General features: G+C 43.6%; 1 protein-coding gene across 4 annotated transcripts in view; it reads left to right on the top strand.

Annotated features, from left to right (window-relative positions):
* CACNA2D3 (calcium voltage-gated channel auxiliary subunit alpha2delta 3) overlaps nt 1-14,780 on the top strand; it is a 928,576-nt gene that overhangs the window by 185,853 nt on the left and 727,943 nt on the right. For all 4 annotated transcript variants that reach the window (XR_643716.2, XR_643717.2, XM_003894282.2 and 1 more), the window contains exon 3: nt 10,849-10,965. Coding sequence is in view for 2 of the 4 variants with exons in the window: in XM_003894282.2 (XP_003894331.1) it covers nt 10,849-10,965 (117 nt within the window). In the remaining 2 variants the exon portion in view is untranslated. The remainder of the gene's footprint in view (nt 1-10,848; nt 10,966-14,780) is intronic.

Below are 14,780 nucleotides of genomic sequence, written 5' to 3'. Positions count from 1 at the left end.
ATAATGAGAAAACGACACTGTCTATAAGGAGAGACTGCAAAATTATACATTAGTTTTTATTGCAACACCTTTAGTAACATATCTAAAAATTGTCTTCCCTCTGCCCCCTCAATGCACACATACATATATGGACTTCTAGCAACCAATTTCTGCCAGAATAGAGTCCTCACCAAATAATTATTATTGAAGAGCCCTTGGAACCTTGTGAATGTATTAGAAAAATGCCATCGCCCAGAGCAACATAGGGAGCTAGTTGGTCTGTTAGGTTATAAATGTTGGTTGCATGTTTCTTCTTATTGTTGAGGCAAAAGAATGACCTTTTCCAGAAATTTTAGAACAGATATTGATTCCAGAAATTTTAGAACAGATATTGAGATTTATTACCTTCTTCCATCGCCATCATCATTTGTGAGTATTTTACTCTGTGTTCAGCACTCTGCTGCGTACTTTACACACTTCACATCATTTGATCAGCTCCAGAGCAGTGTGAGGGAGGTCTGGTCTCATCCACCTTGCTGTCAAGGAAAGGACCCTGGTGGAGGCTGATCATCTTGTTACGTGGCTAGTACATGGTAACATTAGGACTTGAACATGGAACATCTGGATAGAGAGTCCCTGGTCCTAGGCACCATGACAAACTTTAAGCTGGTGTTAGGACTGCTTGCCCCTAGCAAGTGCACCTTGGTGATTCTACTGTGATTTGAACCCCGGCCAGTAATTCTAAGCCAAGCGGGATGCTGCTACCAGTCTCCAAGTCAGTAGCACAGCAGCAATACTGACACAAATTCTTTCCACTGGACCCATTGTGGTCAGCTATCTTCACTAGGAGTAAGTTGAGGGAGACAAAGTAGGAACTACATCACTCTATCCCCACTGGAGGGACATAGGATGAGCTTACAGCTTACATGTAACCTAAAGAGACTGTTCCCTGTTTCTCTTCTCCCCTCCGCACCTCTCCTTGCTGCCCCTTTCTATCAAGCCTTGGTCCCAGATGTCCTACCTCATAATGACTTATGACCATCTCATTACATTACTAGGGTCCTTCATAGACTACGTCTTCCAGGAAGCAGGGAATCATATATGCTGCATAGGCATCCCCTTTTCTGGGAACTTTGACTAATCCATCATTTTACAACCCTTCCTGTGATCCTCTTTCTCCCTGGTGACTGTGATGGCCGGTCCTTCCTGTCCCTGGCCAGAGCACCCTTGCACATCTGGCAGAAGTAACATACCTGCACTGCAGACCAGAGGAGGCACACAGACCAGCTGTGCAGGATATGAGGATGCAAGTTTACATAGAAATGATCCATGCAGCTCTGCGTCAACTTATTTTTAAATAAAATGAACCAAAATAAGCCTCCTTTTACCCCAAGGGAACCACATGTGTTTGTCAACACATTCCCCCCATCTCCCTACAGCCTGGCACATGGTAAATGATTTGTAAATATTTGTTGAATGAAAGAAAATAGCAACATTTTCAGTTTAAGTTTCTTTTTTGTATTGGCATAATCCCATCTTAAATGATTGGGTTGATGAATTTATCTCTTGCACTGTGGCTATTTCAGAGCTTGAAGGAATAAAAAGACAAAAAAAAAAAAAAAAAACAAAACCCAAAAACAAACAAAAAACCTTAGGGTGGGAACGTGAGGCTTCTTTCACTCTTACATAACAAAGCGACTTAAAGGGCTTGGACTATCTCTGGGTTGCTATCCCAGTGTCAGGGTTATTGGGGGATCTGGATTCGAGGATTTTAAGGGAAGTGCCAGAGGCTTGGGAGAGGGACAGAGAAGCAGCCCATTGGTTTCAGGTCGCAGACTTCCAGGCAAATGCTCTACATTTTCACTTGGGGATGGGCAGGTCCTTGCTGTGTCATCTCCCACCAGGGCCTTCTGTTAATCCTCATGCAGTGATTTAATTATGCCGACTCTAGAGGTGTAATTTCAGTTTTTGATGAGAAAATTTAGCCAAGAGACCGTGTTAACATGCACCCACTCTTTGGCTAATGCTGCTTCCTGCATTTGTCCTCTGCAGAGGGTATTTTTTTCCTGGTGCCAAGTGCACCCAGAGCCCCTCTTCCATGTTTGGCTTTTATCCTAATTAATTCTGATTGGCCAGAAGTCTCCTGACTGGAGCTCCCTTTCTGGGGGCTGTTCTAGGCGACTCACTTTTAGATACACAGTTCTCACATAGGAAAAAAAAGACCCAAATGTATGAACAACATTAAGTGTTCTGACAGTGAAGTAGTGCTTTTCTCTTCGTGGTGTTTGTGTGAAATGATCTGGCAAAATAGATGCTGCAGAAATAATGCATTTCTGTGTCTCCCTTCTCAAATGATAAATGTTCTTGGCTCACCACAGGATTTCTTGCCAAATGCTGATTCTGCTAACAGAAGGGATAGAAGCTTCAGAGGCTCTTTTGTGACAGAGAGAATACAAAGTTTCTCAGGCTTGCCTTTCTTCCACGTCACAAATGTGACACAGAATGTGTTTTGCCTAGACCCTGGGCCTGGCTAAATCCACAGGCTGCCTTGCTGGGGCATCTCTGGCTACTGCACCAAGCCAGGGTTAGGCCCAGCGAAGACACCAACATCATCCACCACCCTGTCGGCATTTGTCTGTTACATCGAGAGCTTCAGTTTAGGAATATGAAAACACAATGCTTGCTAGAATCCTCTGTAGCCAGAAATGTCAAGAGGGAAAAATAAGGCAGCACTAGGCTTGGGGGTAGTTCATTATGTGCAGGCACTGTGCTGGGGGCTTTGACCGACGTCATCCTGGTAAGACTGCAGGGCAGCCCTGGATGACGGACATCATCATCTCTCGAGTTCTGGATGAGGAACCTGAGGCTCAGGAGGTTAATGGCTTCCTTAAAGTGACCCAGCCAGCTGGCACAGAGTTGCTGTTGTCTGGCCCCCAGAGCCCTTCATGTCTCTCGAGGAGCCCTGCCTCTCATTCCTCTGCCTCTTGTGGCCTCTCCCCATTGCCGTCTTTCGAGTCCTGGCCACTGCAGCCTCTGACTTCTTTGTCTCCATCCAGTTTTGCCCCCTTTCTGTCTATTCTGCACACTGAGGTTATTCAAAAGCACATACCTGATCACTGATGTGATGTGTTCTACCCTCAACCCCAATGGTGGCTCCAGTTGTTGCCTGTCCCCACAGCCCCACCCACCTCCCCACATCAGGATGGGGTCCAAACTCTTACTCCTAGCGCACCACCCTTGATGACCTGGCCTCTGCCCACTTCACTGGCCTCATCTCTTACCAAAGTCATCCGCCGTGGCCATCGATGCCCCAGTGCGGTGGGACAGTGAGCACTTCCTTGAGCCCCGGGAATCTCTCCTCTGGACTTTCCTCCTTGCTGCTCCCTCTTCCTGGCGTCCTCATCCCCTGTTGCACTTCCCACCCCACCCCCAGCCTTGTCGTCCTCAAAGAGTTCTACAAGATGGGAGTCACTGCCCTGACTACCCTCACCAGACTTTCCTTGATGCTGCATCTTCCTTGCCTGTTTCCTCCTCAGAATATCCTAGCCATTAGCAAAGAAAGCAAAGCTTTCTTTAAATTTTTTTTTTTTTAAAATTTTCACATGTTTTTGGAGAACAGGTAGTGTTTGGTTACATGAGTATGTTCTTTAGTGGTGATTTGTGAGATTTTGGTGCATCCATCACCCAAGCAGTATACACTGAATCCAATTTGCAGTCTTTTATCCCTCACCTCCTCCCCACCCTTACTCCTTTTCTCCCTGAATCCCAAAAGTCCATTGTTTCATTCTTATGTCTTTGCATCCTCATAGTTTAGCTCCCACTTACGAGTGAGAACATATGATGTTTGATTTTCCATTCCTGAGTTACTGCACTTAGAAAAATGGTCTCCAATTCCTTCCAGATTGATGTGAATGCCATTAATTTATTCCTGTTTAAGGCTGAATAGTATTCCATCGTATATCTGTACCACAGTTTCTTTATCCACTCATTGATTGACGGGTATTTGGGTTGGTTCCACATTTTTGCAATCATGAATTGTGCCACTATAAACGTGTGTGCAAGTATCTTTTTCATAATGACTTCTTTTCCTCTGCATAGATACCCAGTAGTGGAATTGCTGGATCAAATGGTAGTTCTACTTTTAGATCCTTAGGGAATCTCCACACTGTTTTCTATAGCAGTTGTACTAGTTTACGTTCTCACCAGTAGTGTAGAAGTGTTCCCTTTTTACCACATCTACACCAATATCTTTTTTTTTTTTAATTTTTTTGATTATGGCCATTCTTGTAGGAGTAAGGTGGTATTGCATTGTGGTTTTGATTTGCATTTTTCTGATCATTAGTGATGTTGAGCACTTTTTCATGTTTCTTGGCTATTTGTATATCTTCTTTTGAGAATTTAGACCGCAGGCTTTCTTAAACATCACTTTACTCGTTATTATGTGCTTGGTGTCTAGCACCCTGCCTGGCATGCCAGAGACACCAAGTGTAGTTTGCAGAACAAATAAATGGAGTGCTGGAGACAGGATGCAAGGCCAGCCTGGCTCAAACCTTTCACGTGGTGCCATAGTCATTGCTTCCATTTTTGTTTTCCTCTCCGCCTTCCTTTTGTGTTTACAGGGACCTGTAATACTTTCTTAACTCCTTTTCCCAGTTGAAGGATGACTGCTTTTACATGAAACAAAAGTAGTTTATAGTGGCATCCTTGAAGCTATAGAAAATAAAAAGCCCCATTGCCTGCACAGCTGTGTGGAGAGGCAAACCCCAGGAGGAGAAGGGAGAATTTTCGGTATTTTTCCTCCAGGTCTTTCTTGGTACCTTAGGGAGCAGAAGCCAGTTGGTAGCCTGTATGTGGCCATGGAGTAATTTCTAATTGAGGTTCCAGGGCCGCCTTCAGAATGGGCTTGCTTTTCCCTCTCCAGGTATTTTTGTTGTTGACAGCTGTGTCTGCTCCTTGGGGGAAGGCTCCAAGCTCACCCCACAGAGGCCCTGTGGAGGAACCATCAACTCTCGTGACTTCAAATGTGCCCTGGTGGCCTGGAGCAGCTGTTAAACCGCTGTGGCCCCGATTAACTGCCGATGTCTCCAGATTTTGGTATTTGCCTCTCTTGCCAAGTTCAAGTGACTGTTGGCTACAAAATCAACAAAACAAGTGCTTTTATGGTAGCAAAATGGGTCCTCTTAAACAAGTTTGCAAATTTTTAGACCCTCAGTCACCTACTCCTCCACTCCCCTTCCCCACAAGGTCAAAAGATGGGCAGTTAGAAGAAAGACCCTGCTAGGTTTAAACCCTCCAACGAGTTGACCTTCAATGCTGGGTGACCCTCTCTGTGCCTCAGCTCTCCACCTGCAACATGGGGGGTTGTGACGATTAGACAAATTAATAGGTGAAAAGCTTCTGGCGCCCTCCTGGGCCTGTGATACACATAGGACTCATTTTACTGACTTTCTTAGACTCTGGTAATGAAGACATGTCACTTAACTACAAATAGTCTAATTGGGACCACATTCCCTTAAAGGAATCTGTTTATTAGGTGCCCGTCTTCTGTTCTAAATGTAACTACAACTTATATATATATTTGAATGTAAAATAGTTATTGAAAAATTAGAAAATACAGGTAAGCAAAAGAAGAAAAGAAATCATTTGTGATTATACAGCTGGCTGTGAACACTTGGTGTATGTCCTCTTAGCTGTGTGTGTGTGTGTGTGTGTGTGCGCGCGCGCGCGCGCATGTGTGTGTGAGATTAGTGATTTAAAACAAAAAGTAAGCAGTTACTGTCATATATTGTGACACTGTTTCCTGTATTCTTTGACACAGTTTGGGATGGCTATATAGAATTCTGTTTTACTGGAGTAGCTCCCGTCCAGTTACTGGAGGTCAAATTGCTTGGTTTTCTACTGTAGGTACCTTTTCAATGATTTTGATATATATCAACATTTTAAGTTACTAAGGGCTTTTGATTGATTAATGACTATCACTGGGTCTCTGTTCTTCAAAATCTTTTGTTTCCAGCAAAGTGAAAATTTCCTGGAAAGCGTAAGGCATTATATTATTCTGACCTGATTCCAGCGGGCATTAACATGTCTTGGAAGGTCAGAGTGCTTTTTGCTTATGAGATAACTTCCCCAGGATGATAAGAAAGTAGTATATTCTTGGCTCATTTGCAGGGAACACCTGTTGGTATGTGGCCTGAAGGGTGGGTACTCAGACTAGAAGAGGAATGGAACCATGAAACTGCTCAGCTTATCCCACATCTGGAATCCACAGCTTGGCAAAGAGCTTTGTGCTCAGATTAGTTAGTGATGTTACAGGCACCAGTAGTCCTGGGAGACTGACAACCTGCCATAAAGCCAGGGGCTTCTGTTCACAGAGCAGACTCAGAGGAAGTGGGATTTAAGAAGATCTCATTTTAAACTTGGTGGAAAGTCAGAGTTAAATAAATCGATTCCCTTCTAGAAGCCTATTGGGAGAGAAACACATGCAAGTAACAGATATGGGCCAGAATGTTGGGGCCTGGTTTAAAACCAAAAACTTCAGATAAAGATGAATTTTGAAATCCATTTTATTTTTCTTTATCTTAAGTCTCTAGATTACCTTAATTACAGAATTTAGACATTCATTTCACTGACTATAAATGTTAGACTGCATTAGTTTCATTTGTTTTACTCAGTCTTGAACTTTGCATTTTTGGTGGTAAATCAGCCTTGGGTATAAGCTGGATTTCAATGTTGGTTTTTGGAGCACATCTGGCAGGCAGCAAAGATCTCCTGGGAATTTTAGCTCCAAAGATATTGGCTTCCATTTGAACTTAGGATAGTCTCAGTGATTGTCATTGAAGTTTTATTCACATACCAGAGCACGCTGTTAGCTTGAGCCAGGGTTGGGCTGGCCAGAGCCCTACCTCCCAGGTCAATCCAATCAACCTCCCAAGGTAGGGATAGGTAAAGTCACTCTTTGCCTTACTGTGTTTGGTGTTGCTCTAATAGAATACCATAGATTGAGTAATTTACAAGAAAAGAGATCTATTTCTTCCAGTTCTGGAGGCTAGGAAGTCCAAGGTCAGGGGGCCTGAATCTGGCAAGGGCCTTCTTGCTTCATCATCCTGTGGCTGGTGGTAGAAGGGCAAGGGGAGTGAGAGAGCAAGAGGGGGCTAAACTTGCTTTTTTTTTTTTTTTTATTGGGAGAACCCACCCCTGATGGTTAATATGGGTTCTTTTCTATTCCCTAAGCATCTCAGCTGGTTTGAGAAATAAAGGGAAAGAGTACAAGAGAGAGAAATTTAAAGCTGGGTGTCTGGGGGAGGCATCACATGTCGGCAGGTTCCATGGTGCTCCCTGAGCCATAAAACCAGCAAGTTTTTATTAGCGATTTTCAAAAGGGGAGGGAGTGCACAAATAGGACGTGGGTCACAGAGATCACAAACTTCACAAGGTAATAGAGTATCACAAAGCAAGTGGAGGCAGGGTGAGGTCACAGGACCGCAGGATGGGGCGAAATTAAAATTGCTAATGAAGTTTCAGGCACGCATTGTCATTGATAACATCTTATCAGGAGACAGGATTTGAGAGCAGACAACCTGTCTGACCAAAATTTATTAGGCGGAAATTTCCTTGTCCTAATAAGCCTGGGAGCCCTACGGGAGACTGGGCCTTATTTCATCCCTTTGGCTTCGACTGTAAAAGGCGGCCACCTCTAGGGGGCATCTATAGACCTACCCTCAGGGCACATTCTCTTTCTCAGGGATGTTCCTTGCTGAGAAAAATAATTCAGCAATATTTCTCCTATTTGCTTTTGAAAGAAGAGAAATATGGCTCTGTTTCGTCCGGCTCACTGGCAGTCAGACTCCAAGTCTTAGCTCCCTTGTTCCCTGAAGATTGCTGTTATCCTGTTCTTTTTTCAAGGTGCCCACATTTCATATCGTTCAAACACACATGCTCTACAAACAATTTGTAGAGGGTCCTGAGGCAACATTCATCCTCCTCAGTTTACAAAGATGATGAGATTAAGAGATTAAAGACAGGCATAGGAAGTCACAAGGGTATTGATTGGGGAAGTGATAAGTGTCCATGAAATCTTCACAATTTATGTTCAGAGATTGCAGTAAAGACAGGCGTAAGAAATTATAAAAGTATTAATTTGGGGAACTAATAAATGTCCATGAAATCTTCACAATTTATGTTCTTCTGCTGCGGCTTCAGCCGGTCCCTCTCTTCGGGGTCCTTGACTTACCACAACATTTTTTTTTTTTGAGATGGATTTTCACTCTTGTTGCCCAGGCTGGAGTGCAGTGGTGCAACCTCAGCTCACCGCAACCTCCGCCTTCCAGGTTCAAGTGATTCTCCTGCCTCAGCCTCCCCAGTAGCTGGAATTACAGGTGCCCACCACCACACATTACTAATTTTTTGTATTTTTAGTAGAGACAGAGTTTCACCATGTTGGCCAGGCTGGTCTCGAACTCCTGACCTCAGATAATCCACCCATTTTGGCCTCCCAAAGTTCTGGGATTACAGGCATGAGCCACTGCACCCGGCCCCAGACTCGCTTTTATAACAAACGCAGTTTCTCCATAACGTACCTACTCCTGCGATAACAACATTAATCCATTCATGAGGGCAGAGCCTTCATAACCTCATCACCTCTTAGGCCCCATTTCCCAGTACTGCTGTATTGGGGATTAAGTTTCTAACACATGAACTTTGGGGGACACATTCAAACCATAGCAGCCTTATAGAACCATAGGAAAATGCAGCTGTGTCCTTCCTTGCATCTCCCTTGCATTGTAAAATTGCAATTACTGGGCAATAGGCTTCATCCAGAGAAGTCTTTTGTGTCTGCTGTGGGCCGTGGGAGCAACCACAAGGACCTGTCCTTGCTTCCAGGGCCACACAGTCTATGATGCCAGGAGAGAAGAGCACAGATGGTTTTGGGGGCTGGGGTGGAGCATGAAGCCTTTGTGTGTTGGAGAACAGGACAGCTTTGGTGGGGAGAGAGGAAAGTCTAGATTAAAGGAGTAAATGGTTTTTCAAGTGATGTGCAAGAGAAACTCGTAAGATTTCTATGGATGTTTTCAGAGAGTGGGGGGAAACCTGGAACTACAGTTGTAGGACCATGTAAAGCGGTTCAAAACATCTAATAAGCAGTGTAGCAGATGTCAATCTTGGTCTAGACTCACATGGCCCAGAAATACAACTTCTTAATTTTTCCAGGATCAACTTAATGCTGAGAAACTCCAAGCTCTTGGGTCTAATATTCAGGTCAGAGGCTCTGGTGCCCATTTTGAGGATCTCTTCCCACTTGCCCTCTGCCAGTGAATAGGGGGGTGCTGGGGAGTCCATGTCTAGGTTCTTACCTGCCTGTAAGGGTAAGAGGAGTATCTTTGTTTTTTTTTTTTTTTACTGAGACAAGGCCTTACTGTGTCACCCAGGCTGGAGTACAGTGGGATAATCATAGCTTACTGAAGCCTCAACTTCCCAGGCTCAAACAATCCTTCCACTTCAGCTCACCAAGTAGTGGGACTGTAGGCATGTGCCACCATACCTAGCTAATTAAAAAAAAAACAAAAATATCTGTACAGACTGGGTCTCACTAGGTTGCCCAGGATGAGAGAGGGGTATCTTGCTGCTCCTAGAACACATGGCCAGATGCCTCCAGCCTCATCTCCAGGCTCTAAGGATTTTGTTTTAGTTTAAGGATCTGAGGAATTCTCTCTTTATATTCGTTGCTTTCCTTAGAGTTCCTCCCTTTGTCCTCAAACAGTAATCTCATTTCAGGATACCCAGTATTACTGCCTCAAAAGACTTGGACATTTGAGCAAGGAAGGGAAGTGTTTTGTGACACACACACACACACACCCACACCCACACCTATCCTTGAGTCAAGGAGAAACTGAGCCTTCCTGTTTACATTTTGAAGGTATAGGATGGGAGGAATGAATGGAGAGAAAATATAAATTTATATCTCAAAAATTATTCTGCCATTAAAATGTAACACATTTTCGTTTTCACAACTAACTCTTAAGGTCCCTAAAGCCGAGATAAGATGTGGAGCCCCTTAATTTCCCTGGGTAAGAGCTTGGGGTGAGAAATTAGTAAACTGATTCAGAGTTTCCCCACAAATAAGAGTAAATATATCTTCCCCAGCATCTTTAATTCTCCAGCTCTTTGATAACCAAGTAAATGTCATGCATTCATGTTGACATTAAAAGTGTTATAAACTTCATTTGGAAGGTTCCTATTAATAAACAATATTTGCTTCCACTAGGAGCAAAATTAAATATTTAGTTAAACCAATTTTTGGGTCTCAGGACCCCTTTACACTCTTATAGAGTCCTGAGGACCCCCTGAGAGCTTCTGTTTATGTGGATTACTTATATCTATTGATGTTTACCATATTAGAAATTAAAACCAAGAAATTCAAAAAGTGATTAATACAAGGATAAAAAAACTCATTACATGCTAACGTATATATTATTATATATTTTATGGAAAATAACAATACTTTCCAGAATAAAAAAATTAGAGGAGTGGCTGTTTTTCGTTTTGCAAATCTCTTTAATATTTGACTTAAGAGGAAATAAGTGTATTCCCTTATCTGCTTCTGTGTTCAATCTCTTGTGATTGGTTGCTGAAGAAAATCTGGCTTCACGTAGACATGCTGTTGGAAAAATGAGGTCTTCTTGGACCCTGAAAGGGTCTGAGGGACCCACAGGGATCACTTTGAGAACTGCACATTTAAACAGATAAACTACCAGGGTATGTGATGGGTTTTAAATGAAAAATTGTCTTTATTGAGAATTTGAGTCAACCATGGGTGAAATCACAGGTGTGTTTTACGTCACGTGTCTTGAACGTTGCCCTCTCTTCTTACAGAAATACAAAGAGTATGAGAAAGACGTTGCCATAGAAGAAATTGATGGCCTCCAACTGGTAAAGAAGCTGGCAAAGAACATGGAAGAGATGTTTCACAAGAAGTCTGAGGCAGTCAGGGTAAGTGCCTCTGGTTTGTGCCCTGTATCGCCTGAAGACACAAAGGCAGCTTCAGGGGGTGGCATTGATGAACCAATCTCTCAAAGATAAAAGTTGACTCACTCATCTATTACGTAAATACTTTTATTTTTACAGTCTGGTTAGCCAGAAAAAGCAGTCACTAGGGGCAAAAACTGCCCTTTTCATAGAGAGTTCCTGTGCCAGTTTTATTCTGACAAATTTATGCCTTTAGCCAAGTTGCCACTAATTGTACAGCCGTACAGCATGGGCCTATAACTGTATGATGCATGCACTAATGACCAAAAACCATTCAGAGGTACACTAGGGTTCAACTAAGCTCTAGTCTGAGCGTTTTCTTGTGTCACTGTGTTTAGTGATTTTCTCAAATGGTTGCATAACATTTCAATCTATGAGTGTGTCATAATTGGTATAACTGTTCCTATATATTTGGATGTTTGAGTTATTTGAAAGTTTTTATTGGCCGGGCGCGGTGGCTCACGTGTGTAATCCCAGCACTTTGGGAGGCCGAGGCAGGCAGATCATCTGAAGTCAGGAGTTCATGACCAGCCTGGCCAACATAGTGAAACCCAGTCTCTACCAAAAATATAAAAATTAGCCAGGTGTGTTGGTGGGTGCCTGTAATCCCAGCTACTTGGGAGGCTGAGGCAGGAGAATTGCTTGAACCCAGGAGGCGGAGGTTGCAGTGAGCCAAGATCACGCCACTGCACTCCAGCCTGGGTGACAGCGTGAGACTCTGGCTCAAAAAAAAAAAAAAAGTTTTTATTTAAGGGATGTGGTCTTGCTATGTTGCACAGGCTGTTCTCAAACTCCTGGACTCTAGTGATCCTCCCACCTCAGTCTCCTGAGTAGCTGGGGCTACAGGTATGTACCACCAGCTCTGGCTTGCTTGCACGTTTTGACGTAAATAATGCTGCAGTGAATCTTCTTGTATATTCACAATGGACCAACCAACCGAGCACCTACTACGTGTGAACTGTTCCTTTAAGGACTATATATGTACTCACTTATATTATCCTTGTAACACCTCCATGATGGGTATTACTGTTATCCCCATTTTACAAAAGAGGAGTCTGAGAGGAAGACGTTGAGTAGCTTCTCCGAGGTCACGTGAGGAGTGAGAGAGAGCTCCAGCCATAATAACCCCAGAGTTCACATTCTTTTCTGCCTCCTTGCCTTCAGTATCCTGGAGTGTATGTGTATTCCTTAATGTGAATTCCAGAACACAGAAGACTGTTCAGAGGCTCAGAAGCAATCTTCAAGGTTCTTTATGCATATGAAAGCATTTCTGTCCAGATAAGGTTGTGCCAATTCACAGCTGCTCCAGCGGGAGTGGTGTGCAAGTGCTTATTTTCTGAAATCCTTGAAAAAAAAAAAAAATACTGGTAACAGCATTGTCAATTTGAGAGGGGGACATATTGTTTTAGCTTGCATTTCTTTGTGAATCATAGAATTTTAGAGGAGAAAAAGGCATAAATATCTTTAGGTTCTGCTTCCACAATTGACAAAGTAGCCCTGGTGTCTGGAATTAGGGGAGCATTGGGAGGGGCGGGGGGAGGGGGCCATGCAGCATACTGCCATGACACAGAGGTCCGGCCAGCACCAGAACCTAGACCTTACCTCCTTGAGGCAGTGGGCCCACGTGGTCAGTGAGACATGGGCTCTGGAAGTAGTGGAACTGTCCCGAATCTCAGTTCTGCCCCAAGGTGGGAGACCAGTGAGCAAAGCTGAGTAACCCCTGTGAATCTCTTTTTCCTCATTTATCAGCCTGGCGGCATTAGGAGAAGTCAATGATGTAATAAATACATGCTTACGTTTATTGAGTTCAGATGCACCAGCCCCTGTGCTAATCACTTTATGTGTATCATCTCATTCTTGCATCAACACTAGGAGTGAGACACTGTTGTTATCGTTGTCTTAGAAATGACCAAACAGGCTTGACAGGATGAAGTCATTTGCCCAGGTCACTTGGGCAAGGCTCAGCAGAGTTAATTTTTACACCTAGGTGGTGGGGTTGCAGCACCTCTGTATTCATGTAAGGTGTTTATTTAGCTCAGTGTCTGGCAAACAGCAAATGTTCTGTAAATGTTTGCTGTTACAGCTGGTTAAAGGGCCTTCCAACCTGTGAACATCTGATAGGAGGTAGTCTTGGAGCTTCAGGAAGCACCTGGATGATGACAGGAGGGAACATGAACTGGGTTTAGCGTCTTCGTATTGCCTAATTTTAAAACCTTTTTGTGTTAAATTAGTGAAGTTAAAAAAAAAAAAAAAGACGATTTGATATGGTGGGTGTAGTTCCTTTGAGAAGAAAAAATAAGTTGCTCTGTTTAAATTGAAATGTTCCCAGAATAAAGGCAGCCAGATTCCTTGCAATGCGTATTCTGTGTATTTTAAAATAAATACACAGGCCTTCTGTAATCACGCTTGATGCTCAAGCCTGTAACATCTTGGTTAATTGGTCCAGTGTTACGTGGATTTCCCCATGCCCGTCTTTAAAGAGAGTTTGTACGTCACATAGGGGTTTAGTCTGGGGACAGTAGAGATGGGCCTGGTCCTCACTGTGAGCCATGTGGCTCTCTTGTTAACAGTCAAGACCCATATGCCATTTGGAATGAGATATCCCTTTGGAGGCCAGGGGAGCAGTGAGTGTGACTTTTTTCATATTTTAATGATACCTTGATTCTCCATTAGGAAAAGTTGCTGTTTGCCTGTGAGATTTGTGAACATTTGAAGAGCAAAGACCTCAGGTCCAAATTTGCCCATGGGTTTGCAGGGGAGTCATTATTTGTAGCCTTGCACTGGAATGCACCACTGTGAAACAAGGTGAGGTCCTTTCCCATGCCACCCACCTGACAGTGACTCCACCCCCCTCTTTTCTTTTTTCTTTTTCTTTTCAATTTCTTTTTTTTTGAGACAGAGTCTTGCTCTGTCACCCAGGCTGGAGTGCAGTGGTGCGATCTCAGCTTACTGCAAGCTCTGCCTCCCGGATTCATGCCATTCTCCTGCCTCAGCCTCCCAAGTCACTGGGACTACAGGCACCACCACCACGCCTGGCTAATTTTTTGTATTTTTGGTTTCACTGTGTTAACCAGGATGGTCTCTATCTCCTGACCTTGTGATCCGCCCGCCTCAGCCTCCCAAAGTGCTGGGATTACAGGCGTGAACCACCGTGCTGGGCCCCCACCCCCCTCTTTTCTAATCGCTCAGGAACAGAACAGATTTTGGGTTTGGCCCTATCACTCTGATGCTCCACACCTAGGAATCTTCCATTTCCAAGCCCCCCTCCCACTTCCCAAGCAGTTGGAGTTGGGTCCCAGGTTCAGGTGCCCCACCTTGTATTTCCTAGTGTGAATCAGTGGTGACTTGAGGGACGTGTGTAAGAGAAACCTGGTTCACAAACAACCCTGATTTATTAACATTTCCATTGATGTATATAAAATATTTATGAGTCTGGCAGTAGCAATTTAGGAAACTGCAATAAGAACACCTGTAGTCTGTGAAAGTAGGTTCAGTTAGTACTGGGGGGGAAGAAATGGAGTACTACAATAACCCCATCCTTTGATGTAGCCTGTCATCTCCTGCCTGTTAAACAATGTTGATCTCTTTCTCTGTCTCTTCTGGCTTGATTTCATCATTTTCCTCCATCACTTTTCCCAGTGATTAGTTGAATCAGAGTGATTTTATCATCCTCATCTCCTATTTGAATTACTCTCCACTATGCAATTATCCTATCACAGAAAGTCCTATTTTCTCCCCGTCAGATGTCTGAAGTAAATGTGAAACCTAAAGTGGCCTGC

The sequence above is a fragment of the Papio anubis genome, chromosome 2 (assembly GCF_008728515.1).
Source record: "Papio anubis isolate 15944 chromosome 2, Panubis1.0, whole genome shotgun sequence".
NCBI classification, from domain to species: domain Eukaryota; kingdom Metazoa; phylum Chordata; class Mammalia; order Primates; family Cercopithecidae; genus Papio; species Papio anubis.
The sequence above is the reverse complement of the archived record's forward strand: the minus strand, read 5'-3'. Positions and strand labels throughout refer to the sequence as shown.